Source organism: Thamnophis sirtalis, unplaced genomic scaffold (assembly GCF_051295495.1).
Source record: "Thamnophis sirtalis isolate CommonGarterSnake01/CBP01778 unplaced genomic scaffold, rThaSir2_p1.2 scaffold_5, whole genome shotgun sequence".
Taxonomy (NCBI): Eukaryota; Metazoa; Chordata; class Lepidosauria; order Squamata; family Natricidae; genus Thamnophis; species Thamnophis sirtalis.
The window spans coordinates 15,367,452-15,392,636 of record NW_028261385.1 but is presented as its reverse complement, the minus strand read 5'-3'; the positions used below and the strand labels follow the sequence as shown (position 1 = coordinate 15,392,636).

The 25,185-nt window shown below is 42.4% G+C and overlaps 1 protein-coding gene across 1 annotated transcript in view; it reads left to right on the top strand.

The window, feature by feature from the left end:
* The window catches only part of CCDC68 (coiled-coil domain containing 68), a 52,118-nt gene that overhangs the window by 23,314 nt on the left and 3,619 nt on the right, over nt 1–25,185 (top strand). Inside the window, exons 3-10 of the mRNA XM_087715340.1 lie at nt 1,152–1,238; nt 5,707–5,844; nt 7,949–8,074; nt 11,976–12,104; nt 15,824–15,906; nt 18,231–18,336; nt 21,781–21,864; nt 23,620–23,696. Coding sequence (XP_087571466.1) covers nt 1,152–1,238; nt 5,707–5,844; nt 7,949–8,074; nt 11,976–12,104; nt 15,824–15,906; nt 18,231–18,336; nt 21,781–21,864; nt 23,620–23,696 — 830 coding nt within the window. The remainder of the gene's footprint in view (nt 1–1,151; nt 1,239–5,706; nt 5,845–7,948; nt 8,075–11,975; nt 12,105–15,823; nt 15,907–18,230; nt 18,337–21,780; nt 21,865–23,619; nt 23,697–25,185) is intronic.

Sequence of the window (25,185 nt, the reverse complement as noted above, 5' to 3'; positions counted from 1 at the left end):
TGCAGTTCACTGTAAATTGTTCTGTGAATGCTTGAGAACAATGTACACTGAACTGTGCACGTGCGCGCAGCATACGCCTGGCATGCGTGCGAAGCGAACCGGTAGTAAAACTGGAAGCAACCCACCTCTGGAGCTCACTCTGATACGCAGCACTAGGGATCTTAGAATATTAAAATATTAGAAGTCTGGAAATCATCGTACTAGGAAGAAGTATGTTTAGCCTTGAGAATTAATAACTAAAATATAACCACCTCCTCCATTGTCCAGCATGCAGGCTACAAAATAATTTTTTGGAGTTACCGGAAGACAGATCCTGGTTGAATATGAGAAAAAAAGTGTGGACAACTGACAGTAGGATTGTTTTTTAAAAGAGGTCATTAATGCATGTCTTCAAACAGAGCCCAGAGAGCGATTTGCCATGCAGTTTAAATCTGGGTTCCTGCTGTGAGCAAAAGGTTGAGATTTTTCAGTTCTGTTTGTTTAATTTTAATTAAAAAAAAACATTTAAAGGGTAAAACGAATAGCCATGAAAAGGGAAAAAGAAGAGGGAAAAGGGCATAAGTGTGTGGAAAATAAATGATCAGTAAATAAGCAGAGAATTTACAATTGTTATAATATTTAAAATACGTTACAGGTAGTCCTCGACTTACGACCACAATCCCCTAAATTTCTGTTGTTAAATGAGACATTTGTTAAGTGAATTTTGCCCCATTTTATGACCTTTCTTGCCACAGTTGTTAAGTGAATCACCACAGTAAATAAGTTAGTAACGCGGTTGCTAAGTGAATCTGATTTCTCCATTGATTTGGCTTGTCAGGAGGTCGCAAAAGAGGACCACATGACCTTGGGACGCAGCAACAGTCATAAGTATGAACCAGTTGCCAAGCATCTGAACTTTGATCACATGAGCTTGCTATGAGGTTGCTGTGGAGGCCTTAAGTGTGAAAGATGGTCATAAGTCACATTTTTCCATGCCGTTATAACTTTGAATGGTCACTAAATGAACTATTGCAAATCGAGGCCTACCTATATTCCTGATTGGTATTACATTATTTATAAACATGAAAACAGCTTCTTGCTGCTTTCTTTACATCTGACATTTTCCTCTTAAAAAACATAAACATTTCAGGTGGTTTTTTTTCCCCTTGCAGATCCGTTCCACGCTAGCAAAAGTTCAGCCTCTGTTGTATAAAAAGGAACTCAACCATAGAATTGCAAATGGCACCCTGGATTCAAAGGTATGAAAGATTTTCTATGCCGTACAGTCTGATTAAATCTGTTCTGCACAATAGCATGGATGTCCTTCAGACTTGTGATAGCCACTCGGTGGCCAAATTATGTTCATCAGACCAATCCATTCTCACCTGGCATTCAACATACTACAGACTTACCAAATCTACACTATCCTTTAAGTTTATCCTATTTTTCTTTCCTTTGGAGTGACCAAGGATAAGTAGATAGAAAGAGCCGTGGTGGCGTAGTGGTTAGAATGCAGTACTGCAGGCTACTTGTGCTGCCTGCTGGCTGCCTGAAATTTGGTAGTTCAAATCCCACCAGGCTCAAGGTTGACTCAACCTTCCATCCTTCTGAGGTGGGTAAAATGAGGACCCAGATTGTTGGGGGCAAGAGGGCTGTAAAGCACTGTGAAGCAGTATAAAAGTCTAAATTCTATTGCTATAGACCAGTGTTTCTCAATCTTGGCAAATTGAAGATGTCAGGACTTCAACTCCCAGAATTCCCCAGCCAGCATTTGCTGACTGGGGAATTCTGGGAGTTGAAGTCCGGACATCTTCAAGTTGCCAAGGTTGAGAAACACTGCTATAGACACAAATGCTACCAAAAGTATTGATTACCCTCTAGTTCCCCCCACTTCCCCCCAAATCCTCAATTTTCTTCCTCTTTCAGAAAGTCAAGCAGCTGAGCTTCTTTTGTGGCTTTCCTACCCATAGGTCACATGGTGCCATCCAGGAAGCGAGCACCATTTGGGATTTTTGAATCACAAGAATTCTGGCTGCTCCCCAAAGGGTGCTTACTTTAGAATATTACCATGCGGCTTTTCTATAGGAAGCCTGCAAGGTGTTTCTTCTTGGGAAAGACAACCCTTGGAAGAGAAGCGGAGCGAGGCATGATGGGGCAGGAAGCAGGCCTAAAGCCGTGGGGGGTGCAGTAGTTAGAATGGAGTATTGGAGGCTAATTCTGCTGTCTGCCAACTGCCAGCATTTTGGCAGCTTGAATATCAGTGGCTCAAGATTGACTCAGCCTTCCATCCTTCCGAGGTAGATAGAATGGGGGCCCAGATTGTTGGGGGCAAGAGGCTGACTCTGTAAACTGCTTAGAGAGGGCTGTAAAGCACCGTGAAGTGGTATATAAGTCTAAATGCTATTGCTATTGCTATTGCTTATGGCAGTGTTTCTCAACCTTGGTGACTTTAAATCCTGTGGACTTCAACTCCCAGAATTCCCCAGCCAGATAGCTGGGGGATTCTGGGAGTTGAAGTCCACAGGACTTAAAATCGCTAAGGTTGAGAAACACTGGCTTATGGAGACCCAGCCTGTTGGGAAGTAGGCCCAAGGATCCCAGAGGGGCAGGATGGCAGGGGGGGTGGGAGGATAGACAGGGGGGACAGCTGCAGCATCCATATAGTCAGTTGTAAAGGTGAGCAGATTGCCAAACACCCAAATTTTGTTCATGTCACACTGCAGGGTTGCTGCATTGGCCATAACTTTGGGAGCAGCTCATAAGTCCGTTTGTTCAGCATCATAATAATTTTGAATAGCTGCTGAATGAATGGTCATAAAGTCTACTGTGTTCCCTGAAAATAAGACAGGGTCTTATTTTCTTTTGACCCCCAAAATAAGCACTTGGCCTTATTTACGGGGAGGTCTTATTATTATTGAGGTGCAGGAGGCAACAATCGTGGTCACCTCATGGCTGCTGCTGTGTTGCAAGATTTTTGGGAGGGCTTATTTTTGGGGGGAGGGCTTATTTCAACGCATATGCTAAAAAAACCCAATTGGGCTTATTATCCGGGGAGGTCTTATTTTCGGGAAAACAGGGTGGATTGGGTGCTTGAAGCCATACCAAAGGATCTGGAAAACTACTTGGCATGGTGATAGAATGGACAGAATCTCCACACATCCGTTTCGAAATTCACATCACTTGGAATGGCAGAATATTTCAATAGTGATTTTAGCTGTTCTAGATCTCGTCCCAAAGGATGCATTTTCCCAAAGTTCTGAAGAAGCTTCTTCGATGAGATGCGAAACAGTTTCAAAGCAAAACAAAAACAAAAAAAAGAGAGATTGTGGTTGCCTTTTGGAAAGAGCACCTTTGGGACAATCATGACCTTGAGAGTCTCCCTAGACACTTGGGAAGGATCCGGTGATCAAAAGTATCAAATCTAGTCAGAACCATCTGGTAGATTATATGTAAATAAGAACAATGACAATATTTTCAGCATTAACTCCTAGGCATTGTCTGGACAAGTTCCCGTAGTTTTCTTTGCAAGATTTGCAAAAATGGTATGCTGTTTCCTTCTTTCGAGAGCTGAAGGTCTGGTCCATGGTCCACCTACCTGGTTTCGTGCCTAAGGCAGAATGCAGAATCTCTGGTCTTCAGTGTGTTATCCACTGCACCAAACTGACTTTTGATAATGCAGTACTGTGGCTACTTGCCCTTCTGCATGGAGTAAAGTGAGATTTGCTGATTAATGCCCATGTCAGGGTTCCAAATACTATCCAAAATTAAATCAGAGTCCAAGGCAAAGCATTGCTCAAAATTCCAATTTATTAAGAGAGTCATGTTGGCACATCTGGGAAAACCCGAATCTGAAAGCTTCCTGGTTTTCCCCACCCAGTTGAAAGTTCAAGATCTTGCTCCGCAGCCCATCACATGGTCCAATCTTCTACTGCCATTCTGACAGTTCCACCCATCCAGTTCCGGTCAGGTGCAGAGGTGCAAAGACAAAAGATGACCTTGGCTTTCTAGAAAGGAATTTTGTTTTGGCTACATAGCATCTACTCTGTACAATCCCCCCTCCCATTTTCCCACCATAGAAAAGACATAGTAGAATATTAGAAAGTGTGACAGGCCAAGGCTTGAAAAAGAATATGGCTGCAAGCCTGACAGCCCACTTCTTGATTCTCTCCAGTTTTACCAAACTTAACCTGCCCCTGTACATTTTAAGAAAAAGCTGTTAAAGGGGACTACGGTACACCAAAACTCCGTGACGGTAGACCTATGGCACGCATGCCCAAAGTGGCATGTGGAGCCATGTCACCTAGCACATGCGCTATTGCCCGTTCCTCTTCTGGGTTTCTGGCACACATGCGCATGCAATTATAAGTTGGCCTTTGTGTGCCGCAGTGCCGGAAACCGGAAGAGCTACTGTTCTATTGTGTGAGCAGTGTGAGCATGCATGCTGGCTAGCCGATCAGCGTATGCACATGCACGGCAGTAACCGGAAGACTTGCTGGCTGGCACGCATATGCACACTGGGAACCAAAAGTACATTTTCCGGCATGTGCAGGCCCCTCTTCCTCTTCCTGGTCATGGCACAGACAAGTGCGTATGCCTGCACAAAGTGCCCGTGCCCGCATGAAGTACTCCCTTTTCGGCACTTGGTGCTGCATGTGCATTTGCTCGCTCCCTTTTTGGCACTAGGTGCCGAAAAGGTTTGCCACCGCTGCCATAACTCATGTGCTGCACATTTTGTCACACTAACAAGATAGTAATATTGACGATTTGTCTGATAACCCTGGTGCTCCTTAAGCAAAAGTTACAGGCTCAGGTGAGTTCAGTGTTCATAAAGCATGCTAAGGCATTTTTTGGCTTTTTACATGCCGAATTCCCCTGTTCTGCAAACCTTGTCAGAATGAGTTTGCAGCCTGATGCATTCTTCCAAGTACTAATTAATCTTGTAGGCAGAGAAGATTGCCCTAAGGGAATTGGGGCTGTTATTTATCAAGTCCGTTGTGCAAATGCTTTCAAAAAATAAAAACCCCAGGGAGCTGAGCAAATAGAACATGATATTTTACTGCATGGGTTGAGAAGTGGGGGGGGGGACTTTTTTGATAGAAGTTTAAATTCTCCTGGGTTCAGTTCATGGATGAAAGTACAGGTGGACATCGGTCCTCAAAAATTCATCCTATCTGTTCTCCAGTGATGTCGGTCCACCATTCACTTGGGTCTAGTCTAAAGATGTCCCAGAACATGCAGATGCATTTGGCCCAAGAAAAATCAAGGCCCTAACAACAGAGCAACTGGCAGTGAGTTATGGGTGATAACTCTAGGGGGTGGTGCTCATCTCAATTTCAAAGCTGAAGAGCCAGCGCTGTCCGAAGACGTCTCCATGGTCATGTGGTCGGCATGACTAAACACAGAAGGGGCACAGAACGCTGTTACCTTCCCACCAAAGGTGGACCCTATTTTTTCTACTTGCATTTTTACATGCTTTCAAACTGCTAGGTTGGCAGAAGCTGGGACAAATAACGGGAGCTCCGTTATGCAGCGCTGGGGATTCGATCCACTGAACTGCCGACCTTCTGATCGACAAGCTCAGCATTTTAGCCACTGAGCCACCGCATCCCTCAAAAGAATATACTCCTTATTAAATTTCAGCATTGGGCAGTTCTATTAAATTTTGAAAGAATTTGAATGAATAATAAACTACATTTGTCACTTATCCTTTTCTTTTCTTCATTTTAGCTACATGTTACAGAATCTGGATTGGTCCCTGATGAAGAGACGCTGTCCTCCAGCAACGAGGAGACCTTAAAAAGGATAGAAGCAGTAGAAGAAGAATTAGTATGCGTGAACAAAGAAAATGAAAGGCTAAAGATGAAGGTGCGCTTTTTTTATTTTTGTGCTTTTAATACAGGAGGCCCATTTGGATTTCAGATTAGTTTTCAAAGTTATTCGATTCTTTATTGGTTTTGAAGCTAATCCAAAGCCTGCAAATGGTTGAAGTGATAAAACTATTTTTATTATTTTATTTATTAAATATTTATTTTTATTGATTTGATTTGATTTATTTAGTTCGTCAAACATGTACGAGATAACAGGTATAAGTATAAACATGGACATGAGCACATGACATGAGTACAAATAAATAGGGGCAGTAGGACAGGGACCGTAGCAGGGGTGGGTTTCTCGCCCCGTTCCAACCGGTTCGGTTGGAACGGGGCCGGCGGCGTCCTCGTGCACGCGCGCAGTGCATGCATGCGTACTAGCATCTGTGCGATGCTCCAGCTGCTCCTGGAGGATCGCGCAGGCGCTGTATGCGTCCTGCGCATGCGTGGAAGTGCAGAACTCTTCAAAACTGGGTAAGAAACGCGGGCGGGCGGGCGGGCCCTTCGGCGTTCCCGGAAGTTACTTACTTCCGGGTTCGCCGATCAACCGGTTCGCGGGGACCGCCGCAAACCGCCTGAAACCCACCCCTGGACCGTAGGCATGCTGGTGCGCTTATGCACGTCCCCTTTACGAACCTTTTAGGAATGGGGTGAGGTCCACACTAGACAGTTTAAGGTTAAAGTTATGAGGGTTTGAGGAAGTAACAACAGAGTCAGGTAAAGCATTCCAGGCATTGACCATTCTGTTGCCAAAGTCATATTTTCTGCAATCGAGTTTGGAGCAGTTTATCTTGAGTTTGTATCTATTGTTTACCCATGTATTATTGCAGTTGAAGCTGAAGTAGTTGTTGACAGGTAGGATGTTGTAGCAGATAATTTTGTGTACTATGCTTAGGTCAGACCGTAGGCGGCACAGTTCCAGATTGACCAAGCCCAAAATTTCAACTCTGGTGGCATAAGGGATTCTAGTGTGAGCAGAGGAGTGGACTACTTTTCTTGTGAAATAACTCTGGACCTGCTCAATCGTATTAATATCCGATATACAGTGTGGATTCCAGGCAGATGAGCTGTATTCGAGAATTGGTCTGGCAAAGGTTTTGTATATCCTAGTTTGCAGTACAATGTTACTGGAGAAGAAGCTTCGCAAGATTACATTAGCAACTCTTAATGCCTTTTTGGCAATGGTGTTACAGTGAGTTCTGGTGCTTAGACCTATCTTGTCTATATATGACTCCAGGTGGCTTACAAAAAATAAAAACAATATAAAACAACCAAACAGATTAAAACAATTTTTTAAAATGGCATATAGAAAGCCTGTGTAAAAATGTTACAAAATTCACAGTCAAATTCATACACACTTTCAGCACGCGAGTATAAAAAGGTTAGCCAGCACTGGTATATAGCAATGTCTAACAAACTTCCCTTTGACATGTTCCTTATGGGTTATAACCAGTGGTGGGATTCAGCCAGTTCGCACCTATTCAGGAGAACCGGTTGGTAACTTTCTAAGTAGTTTAGAGAACCGATTGTTGGAAGAAATCTCCTTTTGTTTTTTTTTCACTTTACAGGGCTAATCCTGTAAGGAAGGCAGGAAGGAAACATTCGGGTGTTGTTTCTAGCCTAATCTTTATTGCCCTGCTTACAGAAACGGTCTCTCCGGTTAACCCTTATTACATTGTAACAGCTAAGGCCATCGACCTGAGTGACCTTGAGTTGGCCTCGCCCACCCAGTCACATGACCACTGAGCCATGCCTACCCAGCTGGTCACCAGGGCCCTGTATGTGCCATGCATGTGCGCGGAAGTGCCAAAGACTTAAAAGACTGATAAGGAGCTTGGGCGGGCGGGCCCTCCGGAGCACCGTATCGGAACGGTATCCAGTGCTCCGGGCAGGCTCCAGTACGTCCAGACTGGGGAGTACCACCTGCAACCCACCACTGGGCTACACATCCCACAACAGCCAACCTGGCCCTGGACAAACCGGTTGTTAAATTATTTGAATCCCACCACTGCATGTGATCTTTTTTTTGAAAAAGAGAAACAGTTGTCCCTCTTCAAATGATTTAAATAATCTGTCTGTTTTCATTGTGTCCTCTTCAGCTTGAAGCTTTAAGGACAGCCGGTGCTGAGTGTTTGATGCATAGTTCCCAAAACCTCCAGGAGAATTACACGAAACGCTCTGAAGACCTGAAGAAAAGACAAGAGGGAGTCATAAATACAATGAAGGTAGGAAATGTAAGAGAGCCAGTTTGGTATAGTGCTTAAGGCACCAAGGTAGAAACTAGGAGATTGTGAGATCTAGTTCTGCCTTAGGAATGAGGCCATCTGGTAGTGAGGGCATCTGCCATAGGAACGAGGGTATCAGAGTTGTAGGAAGAAGGACAAACCTCTCCTGAAATCATGCCAAGAAAACTGCAGATACTAAGTATTCTGACCCAGCCTTAGCAGAAACAAGAAACAGACTCCTTGTCATGAAAAACCCCTCTTTATTTATCTCTTGTGAATTAATGACATTCACACACCGAAAAGTCCAGGCAATAGTCCTTCAAAGAGTTAACTGCAGTAACAGACTTTATCACTTCCTTGCGATCCTCCCACCCAAAAGACTGCAAATTATGTTCTGGCAAGCAGTCTCTGTGGCATGAAACACAATGAGGAAAATCTTCAGAAATCTGAACTGTTGTCTCCTACAACAGCCACTCCTCTTTCTGTCTATTTATTCCCCAGCCAGGGAGGGGCCATTCAGCATCCACGTGTGCCTTGCTTCCTGAGTTGACTCTTGTCCTCAGTTGTTCTCCTCTCCTAACTGCTCTGCGCATACGCACATCTGGAACAGGCCCCAGCTGTTCTTCCTCCTTACTCATAGCAGCATCCGAAGGCAGCTGCCTCTCCGGTGGCTGGGAAATGTCAGACAATCCTGGCTCTCTCTCAGTGTCTGACGCTGAGCATCCATCAGAGTCTTCCTCAGGCCCCAGAACTGGCTCAAGTTCTTCCCCAACCTCCTCTTTATCCGAGTCTGCCACCAGCTCTGCTGGCAGCTGGCGGGCCACAACACTAAGCTAGGCAGTTGCCTCGAGTGTCATGCAAAGTATAGTTCTCTAGAAAGTCTTTGAGAAATTTCTGGATATTTTGAGAAGATGATTGGGGACAAGTCTAGGGATATTCTATAACATTGTTTGAGCCACTCTTCAAAGCAAGCAGACTTACGAGCTAGTCTACATATTGGCGTGAGCTTCACTGACCTACATTAAAGAAAATATTGATTTTTTTTTAAAAGACACAGCAATTCATACGTTGTGACAGAGAAACTATACGTATTTAAATATGAATTGAACCAGTGTTTCTCAACCATGGCAACTTGAAGATATCCGGACTTCAACACCCAGAATTCCCCAGCCAGCGAATGCTGGCTGGGGAATTCTGGGAGTTGAAGTCCGGACATCTTCAAGTTGCCAAGGTTGAGAAACACTGAATTGAACATATATTGATTTTAAAATGCAGACTGCCCCAGAGACAAACCAGAATGGATTCTTGAATGAACATGTGAGAAACCAATCTGGATAAGAAATAAACCAGCCCATTCACCCTAGCAAAGTTGGTATCCACCGTCTCTTCCTGTACAGTGGGTAACAGCGTACAAAACTCTTCTACGTCCAGAAATTCTCTTCTTCACATGACAAGCCATCTCTTTTTTTTTGGTCTCATCATGGGACCAAGGTCGTTGCTGTAGGGAAAAATAGAAACTAATGTTATGAATGTTGTCTTGAGTTCCTGACTGAGAGGTGAAAGTCACAAACGAATCTCACAGAAGTGGAATAGATAGTGTTGGAGGCTACCATTTAAAACAACCTTAAACATTTGTTTCTTTCCACAATTGTAGATTTCTCGTATAGTAATATTCAAAGTACCAATAAAGGAGAATATTTCAGGGTTGAAATGAGGGATCCTCCGTGCTCTCTGAGCTTTGTTGTTTTCTTGCAGACATTTCTTCACTCAAACTAGGTAGAAAGGTTGCCCTTACACATATGCGCTAGTCGTTCCCGACTCTAGGAGGCAGTGCTATCTCCGTTTCAAAGCCGAAGAGCCAGCACTGTCCGAAGACGTCTCCATGGTCATGTGGTCAGCATGACTAAATGCCGAAGATGCACAGAACGCTGTTACCTTCCCACCAAAAGTGGTTCCTGTTTTTCTACTTGCATTTTTGCATGCTTTCGAACTGCTAGGCTGGCAGAAGCTGGGACAAGTCGTGGCACGACAAAACCGCGGTCCACTAAAGCGCGCCCGATTAAAGCGCGTACCTGATGTCATCAGCAGCGCGACAAATATGACCGCGGAGAAAAAAGGGCGCTTTAAAAAGCGCTTTTAAAGCAAGCCGATTCACGTAAAGGTAAGGGTTAGGGTTAGGGTTAGGGTTAGGGTTAGGGTTAGGTTAAGGGTTAGGGTTAGGGTTAGGGTTAGGGTTAGGGTTACGTTAAGCGTTAGGGTTAGGTTTAGGGTTAGGTTAAGGGTTAGCGTTAGGTTTAGCGTTAGGTTAAGGGTTAGGTTTAGGGTTAGGTTTAGGGTTAGGTTTGGGGGGGTTAGGGTAAGGTTTTCGCGTTAATTTTAACTTTACCGCTCACAGCGTGATGTTTTCGTTGCGCTGTGATGATGTCAGGTACGCGCTTTCGTCGAGCGCGCTTTAGTCTACCGCGGTTTTGTGGTGGAACCGGGACAAGTAACGGGAGCTCACTCAAACTAGGGAGCTCACTCAAACTCATCAGCACTAATGATATTACCTAGTTTGGGCAGTGAAACATCTGCAAGAAAACAACCAATCTCAGAGAGCACTAAGGACCTTTAATATTCAAAGTACCTGTGTTTAGGCAAGTTCTTTGCCATTAAAATCCATGGCTTGACCTTTTTTCCAAAGTTACAAACTTCAGTCATTACTCATTACAGTCTCCTCTCCCTGGAAGATCATGCAAATTACACAAAAACTGTAACCTGCTTGGATGTGTCAACCTTTTCATTTAGTGCAGCAGAATAGAGGAGAAAAAACTGGAGAAAAATCACAAAAATACAAAGACCTAAGCTAAACAGCAAACTCGGAAAACAATCTGCTGCCAAAATGAGCCCAAATGTCCAGAAGGGTAAAAATTGACTTTAAATTTCAGTTCAAAGGTTGCCTTTCTGGATGTTTTCACTTTAAGATCTGAGGACACTCTGCCTGTCTCAGGAAGAAATCTTACACAAAAAAAAATCCCATAATAAATTTTCTGGGTAATTTTGCTGCCAGTGCTAAGGGTGACATTATTGTTACCATCCCCATCAAGCTCATTCTATAATTTCGCTGTCTTCCAGTTGCGAACTGTATGTATTCCGTAGTTAAAGCAGTTTTTTAAAAAGATGATAGGCTACCATAGGGGATAGGCATTTTTCTAAATCAAGTTTAATATTAACATTGCAGTTTTGTGTATTTTTTTTTAAATCTCAGAATAGTAGTCGGTTCCACCCGCACTTTTTAGCAGTTGTAGTTGGAAGGGTAGGAATCACCAAAGAGAGACTGAGAACTTCGGACGACTCTGCAATGTCAGGTTGTCCACTATGGAGAACAGGCCCTTGTAGAGTTTTCCGAAAATAGAATTGGCCTATGGCTGTATTCAACAGGGACATCGTGGCTCAATCTAAGGCGCTGAGCTTGTCGATCAGAAAGGTTGGCAGTTCAGCGGTTCAAATCCCTACTGCCGCGTAACAGAATGAACTCCCATTACGTGTCCCAGCTTCTGCCAACCTACCAGTTCAAGAGCATGTAAAAATGCAAGTAGAAGAATAGGAACCACCTTTGGTGGGAAGGTAACAGCGTTCCGTGCACCTTCGGCGTTTAGTCATGCCGGCCACATGACCACAGAGATGTCTTTGGACAGTGCTGGCTCTTCGGCTTTGAAACAGAGATGAGCACCGCCCCCTAGAGTCGGGATCGACTAGCGCATATGTGCAAGGGGAACCTTTACCTTTACCTTATGGCTGTATTCAGAGTGCAGGTGCTATTGATTCCAAACATCAGTTTGTGTCCCTTGCCTTGAGGTCATAGCATGATATAATCTGTTTCTCAATTCTTCAGAGCCCTCCTTTTGCTTTCTAATTGCAGGCCCGCAAACTTGAGCAAGAGCAGATCTTGAAGCAAAGCATGGACAGCCTCAGCCAGCTAAGCGAGCAGCTGAATGAGAAATGTGGCCAGATTGAAGAACTGGAAAAACGAGTACAAAGGATGGAAGAGGTGAAATTGAAGTCGTATCGGTCACGTACGTTCATGGCACCCGTTCCGCCACGTACCAATGACTGCCAAAGCTTCCTAAGTATTTTAGTTGTCTTTGTTTTTAAATGAAGAAACACAGGTATTCCTCGACTTACAGCAGTCACTGAAAAAAGTGACTTATGACTGTTTTTCACACTTACCACCATTGCGACATCCCCATGATCATGTGATTGAAATTCAGATGCTCGGCAACTGTCTCATATTTATGACAGTTGCAGTTTCCTGGGGTCACGTGCTCCCCTTTTGCGACCTTCCGACATGCAAAATCAAGGGGGAAGCCGATTCACTTAACAACCATGTTACTAATCTAACAGCTGCAGTGATTCGTTTAACAACTGTGGCAACCAAAGTTGTAAAATAGGGCAAAACTCACTTAAAAACTGTGTTGCTTAACAATGGAAATTGTGGACTTAATTGTGGTTGTAAGTCAAGGCCTACCTGTATGTACATATTATTGTTGGTTGTACTCAGTGGTGGGATTCAGCCAGTTCACACCTATTCGGGAGAACCGGTTGTTAACTTTCTAAGCAGTTCGAAGAACCGGTTGTTGGAAGAAACCCCCCCCCCCCACTTTACAGGGCTAATCCTGTAAGGAAGGTAGGAAGGAAACATTCTGGTGTTGTTTCTAGCCTAATCTTTATTGCCCTGCTTATAGAAACTGCCTCCCAGTTAACCCTTACTACATTGTAAAAACTAAGGCGAAGCACTCATCGACCTGAGTGACTTGAGTTGGCCACGATCACATGACCACCGAGCTACGCCTACCCAGCTGGTCTTTAGAACAGAGAACTGGTTGTTATTTGAATCCCATCACTGGTTGTACTGCACATGTCGGGTCAAATATTGTGATTGCTTTTTGTATGAAATGGATGATTAATTTCACACTTTTCAACTGGTGAAGCTTTCTTTTCTTTTCAAGCCGGATCTAGAAATGACAAATATTTACATATTCCTTACTAATAAGTAGATTTTTGCACGACACTCTGTATTTGACATTAAAGTCTGTGGCAGTGTGTGGGATCTTGAGGCGAGAAAACATTTTTTTAATGTAGGTGTTAACAGAAAACTGTTGAGGTGAGCTATTATTTCCCCAGGAAACGGAAGAAAAGCCAATTTCTGACAGCCATCTGAACTCCTACAATATTCATTCTTGTTCCTATTGAAACCAAAACTTTCTCAGTGGATTCACTAATAAGTAGTGACACTTGTGAAACAAACAGAGTTACTGCAATAAGTGTCTTATCTAAAATCCAAGTCACCATATGCTTCTGTAATTAAGTTGGAAACCAAAGGAATCACATTCCATTAATAGAATCTCAGCAAAGGACTGAGAAGTTTTGGAAATGGGAAATGATCAAATACATGTTATTCACCTGTGGTCCAGATACAGCTAAACTCATCAAAATTATAGTTGTAGCATTCTCAGTCATGACAAGTTAAAGTTAGGTGGGCATCTTTTACTAGATAGATCTGTCCTCTCTGGCAAGACACTGAAACATTAATTTGTTTCTAAAGATTCCTTTTTTGTTTAAGGTGGTCTGGAATTTGAAATAACATTTCACCCAAAATTCAACACACACACACACACACACACCCAACACACACACACACAAACACATTTGTTGCCAAATTGACTGCCTATGAAGGGTTCTGGATTGGGGCTATAAGGTGAAAGCAGAAGCAGTATGCTCTATCCTATAATTGGGTAGATCAGGTTGCCCTGATAAAAAATGCTTACTGTATTTTTTGGACTATAAGATGCACCGGTGTATAAGATGCACCAAGTTTTTGAAAAGGTAAGTAAGAAAAAAAAGTGTTTGCCTTCCCTCAGCCCTCTGCAGGCTTCAGCAGGGCTGGGACAAGGCAAAAACGGGGACATTTTTGCCTTGCCCCAGACTTGCTGAAGCCTGCAGAGGGCTTCTGGGGGCTGAGGGAAGGCAAAAGAAGCCTCCGTTTTTGAAAAAAAACAACGGCCTGTTTTTTGCAAAAATTGAATGCAGGGGCAGGGCTTCGGGAGGCCAAAAATGGCTGTATTCGGTGTATAAGACGCACCAACATTTCCACACTCTTTTTGGGGGGGAAGGTGCGTCTTATACTCTGAAAAATATGGTAATTTCACACAACATTTTTATATTAAGCCTAGATAAACAAAACATAGTTGCTCTGTTTGCAGGATCTGCTGAGCCCAAATAAACAATAGGTTGGCTTAATGTGACAGACTGGCTCCCTTAACTTGCTAAGAAGTTGGCATTTTCTTAATGCCATATTAAGGCACCACCTCAAGATGTCCAATCCTAGTTGGACATGTTACATGAATCATACCCCTCATAGAATCTGAGAGAAATGAAGGCATCATGTGTTAAGAACGATTCAGACAAACTGGAAAAAAAATGTACAAAGAAGAACAAGAAAGGAAGATCAGAAAATTGGGAAAAGCCAGGACAGGAGAGAATGAAGAAATGGGTATGGGCTTTGAAAATAGAAGATTAAAAGGATAATTTTTCAGCTGGTTATTGAATGAACCCATTTTTAAATTATTTTAAGCTATAGAAGAAACATGAATGCTAAGAACATTGTTCCTAAGAGTAACAGTGGTTTACTTTGGAAAAAGTGCAGAGAAGAGAAACTCAGATGATTAAAGGCTTAGAGACTAAAACATATGAAGAACCATGACCTGACAAAAGCGCGAACGTCATAAGCGCGCCGACAACACCGCGGCGCTAAAACCGCGATGTCAAAAGTGCGCCGACAACAGCACGCCGACAACAGCGCGCCGACAGAAGCGTGATTTAATTTAAGGTAAGATTTACGGTTAGGTTTAGGGTTAGGGTTAGGTTTAGGGTTAGGGTTAGGTTTAGGGTTACGTTACAGCGCGCTTCCGTTGGCGCGCTTTTGTCGGCGCACTTTAGGGCTCATTCGTCGCGCGGTTTTGTCACCGCGCTTTAGACACCGTGGTTTAGTCAGGCGCGCTTTTGCTGTGCGCGCATTTGTGGTGGAACCATGAAGAACAGTTGCAGCATTTGGGTATGGCAAATCTAGTGAAAAGAAAGACTAGGGATGACATGAGAGCAGTATTCCAGTATTTGAAAGGCTGCCACAAAGAAGTGGGGATCAATCTAGTCTCCAATGTACCAAAAGGCAAGACAAGAAACAAAGGATGGAAACTAATTCAAGGAGAGAAGCCACCTGGAATTAAGTAGAAACTTCCTAACACTGAGAACAATTAACCAGTGGAACAGCTTTGCCTTCAGAAGTTGTGGGTGCTTCACCACTGGAGGCTTTTAAAAAGAGACTGGACAGTCACTTGTCTGAAATGGTATCGGGTCTCCTGAGCAGGGGATTGAACTGGAAGACTTTTAAGATCGCTTCCAGCTCTATTCTGATTGTAACCTTAGACGGAAGGAAGGATGAACTGCCCTAAATTAAAAACATTCAAGTAGATTCCGGTCAACCCCATTTTAATATGGATTCCTGTCCCCAGCAGATGTTTAGGACAGGATGACTTCATCTCTCTTCTTCCAAAAATGAGATTTTGCATATCTGCAGTTTGCCAGGTGTTGTGGTCATCCCTGAAAGTGAATTATGAGGAATGCTTGAACTTTGGATGATGATGATGATGATGATGATTGCTAAAGAAAATATGTATACCAGGCACAATCCTTGTTCCTTTCTCTCTTTAGGAAAAAAAAAGGCTGGATGAAAAGAAACAGCTTTTAAAAAAGAAGCTGCAGCAGATGATGTCAAAAGCGGAGAACGCTCGAAGGTTAGTGAACTTCATCAAACTTTTTTTTTTTTAGAAAAAAAAAGCTCAAAACCTAAATCAATAATGGTCTGCAAACACTTGCAAGGTTTTTAAAAGCAGAGGAGAATCTTTGAATTAGTAAAAGATAGACCACTCTGTAAATTGTACAAGAGCTGAAAGAAAAATGTAATCGGTAAAATGGCATTTTCTTACCTGATCTCATTTTAATTGGGAAATACTGTTCGGTGGTATCATTTAATACAGGTGGGATAGACTGCATCAAATATATCCTTCTCCTATGCTAAAAACTCTGGAAAATCTGCACATAATAGATGGTGGGAGCAAATCTACAGCTCTTCTCCATCTTGACTTCAAATGCCTCCCATCATATCTCAGGTCATAGACTGTATAATCTACACACAATTGCATCTTTTACAAAACAGTAGATGAATCCCATTGCAATAGTTGGATCCCATATCATATACTTTTCTGCATACATACCAGATATGTAGCGGTAGACTCATTCTGGTATCTATGCTTGGTTGACTGGATACAGTTTTTAAAAAACCATATTATATCACATTTTATACCAAAATTTAGCAGCAAATTATCAATTAAAAAAAAGAGTTGATTTGCAAAGTGTATATGGTACTAGAGGATAAAGTAAGATTCAGGGCTTTGGAGAACAAAAGAAGCACAAAAGAGACTTCATTTAATATCCCATTCCTCTGAAAATAAGACCTATCTCGAAAATAAGCCCTGGTTTGTTTTTATGTGTGTGGCTAATAAAAGTCCAATCGCCCAAATAAGCTCTACTTAAGAGCCTGCGCAGCTGGCCAACACCCCATTCTATCTGGTTGTGCGCAGTACCACAGCCAGAAGGTGAGGCGGGATGTTGGTGGAGCTGCCCCACATGCCCTGCACCGGCTCACTTCAAAGCCACCACAGCCAGGCCATCCACGCCCCGGCAACTGGCTCAGGGATCCAGCACTAGCAGCCATGTGCAGCAGGAGCCCACATGGATGCTGGCCCATTTCTGCTTGCTCACAAACACAACGGAGCAGGAGGCCAAGTGGTGTGTTGGTGCCATGACTATGAGGCAAGGCAGGTATTGGGGCATGGATGGCCCATCTGCAGGGGCCCTGAGGTTAGTCTATGCATGGCCTGCTGCCCATTTGTGAGTAAGCAGAAGAAGCAGACCTCCTGTACATGGGGGGGGGGGAATAAAACATCCCTGAAAATAAGTCCTAGTGGTGAAAATAAGACCCGGTCCTATTTTCAGGGAAACCTGGGTAGTTGCCCATAATGCAATCACATTAACTGATTGCAAATTTAGAACTTGAGTACTTGAGAGACCGCCTGCTGCCAATTACCTCCCAAAGACCCATTAGATCACACAGGGTTGGCCTCCTCCGGGTTCCGTCTACTAGCCAATGCCACCTGGCTACTACCCGGGGGAGGGCCTTCTCTGTGGCAGCTCCGGCCCTCTGGAACGAACTCCCCGCAGGGATTCGGACCCTCACCTCTCTCCAGGCCTTCCGAAAAGCCGTCAAAACCTGGCTTTGCTGGCAGGCCTGGGGTTAATGAGTTCCCCTCCCCTCTTGACTTGTATGGTTGCGTGATTCTTGCTTATTTTAATTATCTGTATTCTGTTCTATGTTCCCCCTTTTCCCTTTTTGAATTGTTCGCCGCCCTGAGTCCTTCCCGGAGAAAGGCGGCATACAAATAATAAAATTCAATTCAATTCAATTCAACTTAAACAGAGGAGCAGGGGTTGAAGCTACGCTTATCTAGAAAATACTGGCATGATTCAGGGGAAATGAAGGAAGAGGAAACAAATCTGGTTGGCTGATAAGTCATGAAGACATGCAATGGTATATTCTTTGATTCTTAACAGAAGATCTCCAGAAGAGATTTGGTTTCTTGATTTTGTCATTGCTAAGTAGCATTTCAACCTTCTGGAAAACATTCATCAAATTGAAAAAAGAAAGTTAACAAAACCCCAAAACCTAAATTCCATTGGAACAAGAGATCCAACTAACACAGGGGTGTCAAACTGGCGCCTTGCGGGCTGGATGCATCATGTACAGGCCACGCCCACCCCAGCTCCACGAATGGGAAAAACGTCGCGAAGCATCATGTGATGGTACCATGACTTGGCAATCTTGACACCCATGTACTAACATGAACATTTCATCGTCCTTTGGTCAATGAGAAAGTGTCCATCTTCCTTAAAGTTCATGCAAATTTTCTCAATGGCTTTATCCCAATTAGTCTTTATTTTTCTTCCTTTAATGTTTTTCCAGTGCGTGCATTAGCTGATTTCTCTTTCTCATTTGTTCCAGCTGTGTAAAAGTTCAGTCAGAGATGTGTGTTCTTCAGGAGCAAATTACTCACCTGGATCATGTCATCCATTCTCAGCACCAGCAATTGCACAGTCTGATTCGCCAGGTTTGAACCATCTATTTCAATATCCTAGCAGCCAAGCCATTCTCTGAGTTCAGACCACCATGTAGTGAAATCATCTTCATGTATGTGTGAAAGGAAGGACTGAGAAATAAGGGAGATTGGCAAATTTATAGGAGGCACCCTATAAATGGAAAATATGGGAATGGAAAAGGGAGACGTTGTAACCATTATGCAATTCTTCCTTTTCATGGGATAATTTTCTGTTAATACTTCCATTTATTTGGCCGTTAATCAACTAAAACACTTCAATCAGACTTTTGTAATTACTTTTGATTTGAATATCAGCAAATCTATTCATTATTGCCATCTTGTGCATTTATATTTAAAAGTTATGTTGAAATACAATATTTACTATATGTACATGCACACACTTTACATTGCATTGCATTACAATATAGGATTAATGTAATTTAATTTTTAAATATCTCCTGCTGTTGCGTTCTGTAATACTGTATAACTATCTCATTAATTAACCCAGTCATTAACTGAATATCTGTCCCAAATACTTGAGATGCAGCTATTTGGGAGAAACAGATATCCAATTAATCATTGAACAAAATAGAGAAAAATATAAAAATAGAAAAAGGGGCATTTTTGAAGATAAAAAAGCTCAAGAATCAAAGAGAAAAGTTAATCTCTGATCATATATAGGCAATTCACTACGAATATTAAAAACTGAAGTCAAAAGTTTTATTCTGTTCTTTTTTTATATTTTTACTACACATCTGTGTATTTTTTCCCCCTAAAAAACATACCCACCCACCCACTCACATGTACACACTCACCAGTCAGTACCTAAGTGAAAATTGTTGGCAAATATTATAATATATGCCAAATTGAGTGTAGCTGGTTTTTTTTTTTGAAGGAAAATGTCAAGCTTTTTATTCTCACGTGATTTTGGACCAATTACTCTCTCACACAGGAGTTATTTCTGTGAGGAAAAAAACATGAAGGGATTTTCATAAAACACCTCGAGCTGAGGAGAAAAGATGGAACATAAATCTAAGTTATTATTATTTTATTATTTATTTGGTCTTGAAAATATAAGATTTAAAAGCAATTACACAGCAAATACTTATTTATTCCATTTATTTGTTGCCTCAGTAAACTGCAGGCAGCATACAGATATTAATGATAAAAGCAATAATGTAGTAAGGTTGAACAAATAATGCCGTGCAAATAAATATCTAATACATGTATGTTCAAATTTGAAGATGACTCAAGAGGAAGCCCACTTCCATATTACTTTAAGGCATTTGAGGCAACTACCGTATTTTTTGGAGAATAAGACGCACCTTTTTGCCTCAAAAAAGAGGCTGAAAGTCTGGGTGCGTCTTATACACCGAATACAGCATTTTTTGCCTCCCCAAGCCCTGCCCCTTCACCAAAATGGTCATGCATAGCCTTATGGAGGCTTTTAAAGAGTTCCTGGGGACTGGGGAGGGCAGAAATGAGCAAAATATGGCCCATTTTTGCCCCCTCAGCCCCCAGCAGCACTCTATAAGCTTCCTAAAGGCTATGCATACACTTTTTTTTGCAAAAAACGGGCTGTTTTTTGCTTGTTTTTATCTACCTAACTACCTAACACCTCACTCTCCCTACCTACCTACTGTATTTCTCTCTCTTTCTCTCTCTCTCTCTATCGCTCTATCTACCTGCCTCCTTTTTAAAAAAAAGTCTCTTCAAAACCTTGGTGCATCTTATACTCTGAAAAATACAGTATTGTGTTTGATATAGAGGTAGTCCTCAGCTTCTGTTTGACTGATTAGGTTTCAAAGTTATGATGGACCCAAAAATGGGACTTAAGACCTGGATCTGAACTTCTGATGGTCCCCTTCTCAGTCACGTGACCAAATTTCAGATGCTCAGCAACATTGGTCATATTTACAGCATTTGCAGCGTTCCTCAGTCACATGACAGCACTTCTGCGTTTTGGCAAAATGGTCCCCATAGGAAACCCATTGGTTTATTTAATGACCATCAAAAAAAAGTTCTAAAATTTGCCACAAGACTGACCTATTTTACTACTATCATAACTGTATTGGGCAGGCTTCATACAGTATGTATGCTGAGGACTGCCTATAATCCTAGATAAATCTGAAAATATCTTTGATTGTAAACAATATATAATACCCTGTTTCCCCCAAAATAAGACCTCCCCGGATAATAAGCCCAATCGGGCTTTTGAGCGCAAGCACTAAAATAAGTCCTCTCCTGAAAATAAGGCCTCTCCTAAATTATTTACACTCATGGGCAGCTGGTCCTGCCATTTCCTGGGGCGGAAAGGGGAGGACATGGCCCATTCATACCACATGCACCTGCCATCCACGCAGAATGGCCTCACAGAGGCTGCTCTCGCAAACCCTATCTATGACACCCCTTCTCTTAGTGGCAGCCACAAAAAGAGTGGCAGGCTCAGTGACGCTAGGGCTGGCAAGAGTGTGCCAGAAACAGAGAGAGAACTTCCGGCCCTCTTTGGATCAGCTGATCCACAGGCCGCAGGTTGAGGTTAAGGGGCCTCCTGCACCCAGTGGTGGGTTTCAAAATTTTTTAGAACCTCTTCTGTAAGTGTAGTCTGCTTTGTGGGAGTGGCTTGCCAACCATGTGACTGGGTGGGAGTGGCTTGCCAGCCATCTGACCGAGTGGGAGTGGCTTGGCAGTCATGTGACTGGGTGGGCACGGCCAACTTGTAAAATGTGGTGAAACTCACTTAACAATGCTGTTGCTTAGCAACCAAAATGTTGGCTCAGAAACTCTGGCATTTGAAGCACACAAGTCTTAAAGCTGTCAAGTTATAAGATCCTTGCGCCCCTAACCCTTTAGAAAAAAAATCCCAGGGGTGTTCAAACTTGACAGCTTTAAGACTTTAAGGTTTAGATAGGACTCTTAGAGGAGGGCAGGGCGATTGATGAGCCAGCCAATCAGTGAGCGGTGGGCGGGGCAAGCGTGGTGCGGGCGGGCAGGGGGAGGGAGCTGGAACCAGTTCTAAACGGCATGGTAGATTTGTGGAACCTCTTCTATAGAAAAGGTTAGAACTGGCAGGAACCCACCCATGCCTGCGTCTCAAAAATAATAAGACCCCCCCCCAAAAAATAAGACCCTGTGTTATTTTCAGGGAAACACAGTACATCATTCTTCAGACATTGGTAAAAAAATTAAATTTGATTGGTAGAAGGGCACCAACTTTCCCCGGCTTCTGAAATCTTCAGATGTGTTATTTGGAGGAGAGGCTCTTCTTAAATCACAGTAAGAACAAAATGTAAAGAAATGTAACAAAATAAAAGGCATAGAAATACGCTAGCAATGTGAAATGTTACTCCGGAGTGCCTTCTGCTGTGAAATAACCTCATGGATTTTGAAGGCACGAACTTTGAAATTGCATCTAGCAAATTTTGTTACTAAATAATTTCTCCACATTGTTTTTAGATCGAGGGGCTGAATAATGAACTGAAATATCAGGATGAAAGAATAGAAAACTTAAAAGACCAGATAGCAATCCTTCAACTAAAGGTAATTATTATTACTATTATGGTTCAGCACACTGTCAGTCAGATCTTTAGACTGGATTTGGCATTTTTATCCACCTATCAAGTCCTTCTCAAGGATCTGGGATAGGCAAATGTTGTGTGATGGTGTTAAAGATATTGTTGCAGGATGTAATCTGTTCCAAATAAAAGTCCCAAAGGTGCTTTTTCCAAAAGGCAACTGGACTTTTTGGATTTTTTTTCCCTTGAAAACATTTTGCTTCCCGTCCAAGAAGCTTTTTCAGTTTTGTACTGAAAAGCAAAACATTTTCCAGGAAAAAGCCCCAATAAAATCCAGTTGCCTTTTTAAAAGCATCACTGGGACAACCATGATCTGGATGATTGAGATCTCCATAAGCACTGTTTCAAATAAAGCTGCCTTTGACTGCAATTGACTGATGGTGATTTTGTCAATGCTGATGTTGTTTAAATGGTGCTCCAGATGTTTTTGTATTGCACCCAGGGCCCCTATTACTACTTTTGATGTTATCTTTGCTTTCTTTTTCCCCAGTCTTTCTATTTTTGTTTGTATTGTTTTCATTGTTGTTATTTGAAAACTCAGACCTTTTCTACCCATTATATTGAATCACTCCTCTCCTTCTCCCCCAAAATCTGGGTGGATCAATTTTAGGACAAATCATTTTTGATACACTTTTTCTAAACATTATGACAAGCATTCTGTCCTGCTTCAGTAGAGTATGAGAATGTTGCAAGATCTAAATTGGATTCAGTCATTTGGTTTTGCGGTGTCCTCAGTATTAGAAATTTGCAAGATCAATTTTAGGCATTGCTATCTCTAACCTAAGGATGCCTGTGCTGCGATGGCATTTATGAGGCATTTCTTCAGGTAGTCCTCAAGTTACAATCGCAGTTGAACACAACGTATCTGTTGATAAGTGAAACTTTTGTTAAGTTGAGTTTTGCTCCACTTTATGACTTTTCTTTCTACAGTTGTTAAGTGAATCACTGCAGCTGGTAAATTTGTAACATGGTCACTAAGTTAAACTAGTTTTCCCACATTGCTTGACAGAAGGTCGCAAAGGTGATCACATGACCCCTGGACACTGCAACCGTCATAAATATGGGCCAGTTGCCAGGCATCTAAATGTTGATCATGTGACCAACGGTTGTAAGTGTGAAAAATGGTCATGAGTCACTTTTTTCAGTGATGTTGAAACTTTGAACAGTCATAAAATGAGCTGTTGTAAATCGAGGACTACCTGTGTTTATCCCATCTTTTTATTTAGTTTTGAAGTTTGAAGTTTTATTTCATTTGTATGCCGCCCTTTTCCCTGTAAGGGACTCAGGGCGGCTCACAACTCAAACAAGGGAAGGGGGATACAGACCATTGACAACAACACAAAACAATACATAATTAAAAACGCAACAACCATACCATTCGAGATAGGGGCAACGAATCTTTAGCCCCAGGCCTGTCGGAACAGCCAGGTTTTAAGGGCTATGTGGAAGGCCTGGAGGGTGGAGAGGGTGCGAATCTCCACGGGGAGTTCGTTCCAGAGGGTCAGAGCAGCAACAGAGAAGGCTCTCCTCCGGGTAGTCGCCAGTCGACACTGGCCGGCGGATGGAATTCGGAGGAGGCCTAGTCTGTGCGATCTAATCGGTCTGGTGGAGGTAATTGCAATTTGTTGGTGTCCTATAGAACACGTAGGCAAAAAAGCACCTGTTTATGTTAATATTTGAGGTTCATATGATTTATATACTTATATAATCATTGTTCTAGAACAATGAACTGAAGTATGAAGTGGAATTCTACAAGACCCAATCAAAACCAAAAATCTCCAAAGCTGTTTGCACAAGGTACATCCCTTCCTTATTTTTTATGGGGGTTTAACAATAACATCTTTAGAAATGCTAACATTCATTTGATTTGAAAGATTAAACACCAGTGTACATGGGCTTCTTTCTTCTCCATCCTGCCCAAAAAGGACTGGAAATTTTCAAATCTTCAAAAAAAGAAAAAAATAATAGCTCCAGGAAACTACAGACCTATCAGCCTGACCTCAATACCTGGGAAGTTTCTGGAAATCAAGCAACGAATTAGTGAACTCCTAGAGGCAAGCAAAGTAATAACCAAAAGCCAACATGGGTTTGTCAAAAGCAGACCATGCCAGACAAATCTTATTGCATTCTTTGACAAAGTGACAAAATTAGTATACCAGAGGAATGCTGTGGATATAATATATTTGGGCTTTGATAAAGTAGACCACAACCTACTACTTGATAAGATTGAAAAATGTGGGTTAGATAGCATCACCGCCAAATGGATTCGTAACTGGCTGACCAACTGCACTCAATGTGTAGTCCTCAATGGAACTGCATCTACATGGAAGGAATTATGTAGTAGGGCACCCCAAGGCTCTGTTTTAGACCCAGTATTCTTCAACATCTTCATCAATGGTTTAGATGAAGGGATAGATGGGGAACTCATCAAATTTGCAGATGGCAACAAGCTGGCAGGAATAGCCAACACTCCAGAAGTTAGGATGAAAGTACAGAAAAATCTTGACAGACTTGAACATTTAGCACTATCTAACAAAATGAAATTCAGTGGTTAAAAAAACAAGGTTCTACATGTAGGCAAGAAAAAGCAAACGCACAGGTATAGTTTAGGTGGTACCTGGCTCAGTATTAGTAACTGGGAGAGGGATCTTGAAATCCTAATAGACAATCACTTAAATATGAGCCAGCAGTGTGTTGCAGCTGCCAAAAAAGCCAACACATTTGTAAGCTGCATTAACAGAGGGATATAATCAAGATCACGTGAAGTGTTAATACCACTTTATAAATGCCTTGGTAAGACCACACTTGGAATACTGCATCTAGTTGTGGTCACCACAATGTAAAAAAGATACTGATCTTTAGAAAAAGTGCAGAGAAGAACAACAAAGAGGATTAGGGGACTAGAGGGTAAAACATATGAAGAATGGTTGCAGGAACTGGGTATGTCTAGTTTAATGAAAAGAAGGACTAGGGTGACATAATAGCAGTGTTCCAATATCTCAGGGGTTGCCACAAAGAAGAGGGAGTCAAACTATTCTCCAAAGCACCTGAGGGCAGAACAAGAAGCAATGGGTGGAAACTAATCAAGGAGAGAAGCAACCTAGAACTGAGAAGAAACTCCCTGATAGAAAAATCAATCAGTAAAACAACTCTCCTCCAGAAGTTGTGAAACATCCAACACCGTGAGTTTTAAAGAAGAGATTGGACAACCATTTGTCTGGAATGGTATAGAGTTTCCTGCCTGAGCAGGGGGTTGGACTAAAATAGTGTTTCTCAACCTTGGCCA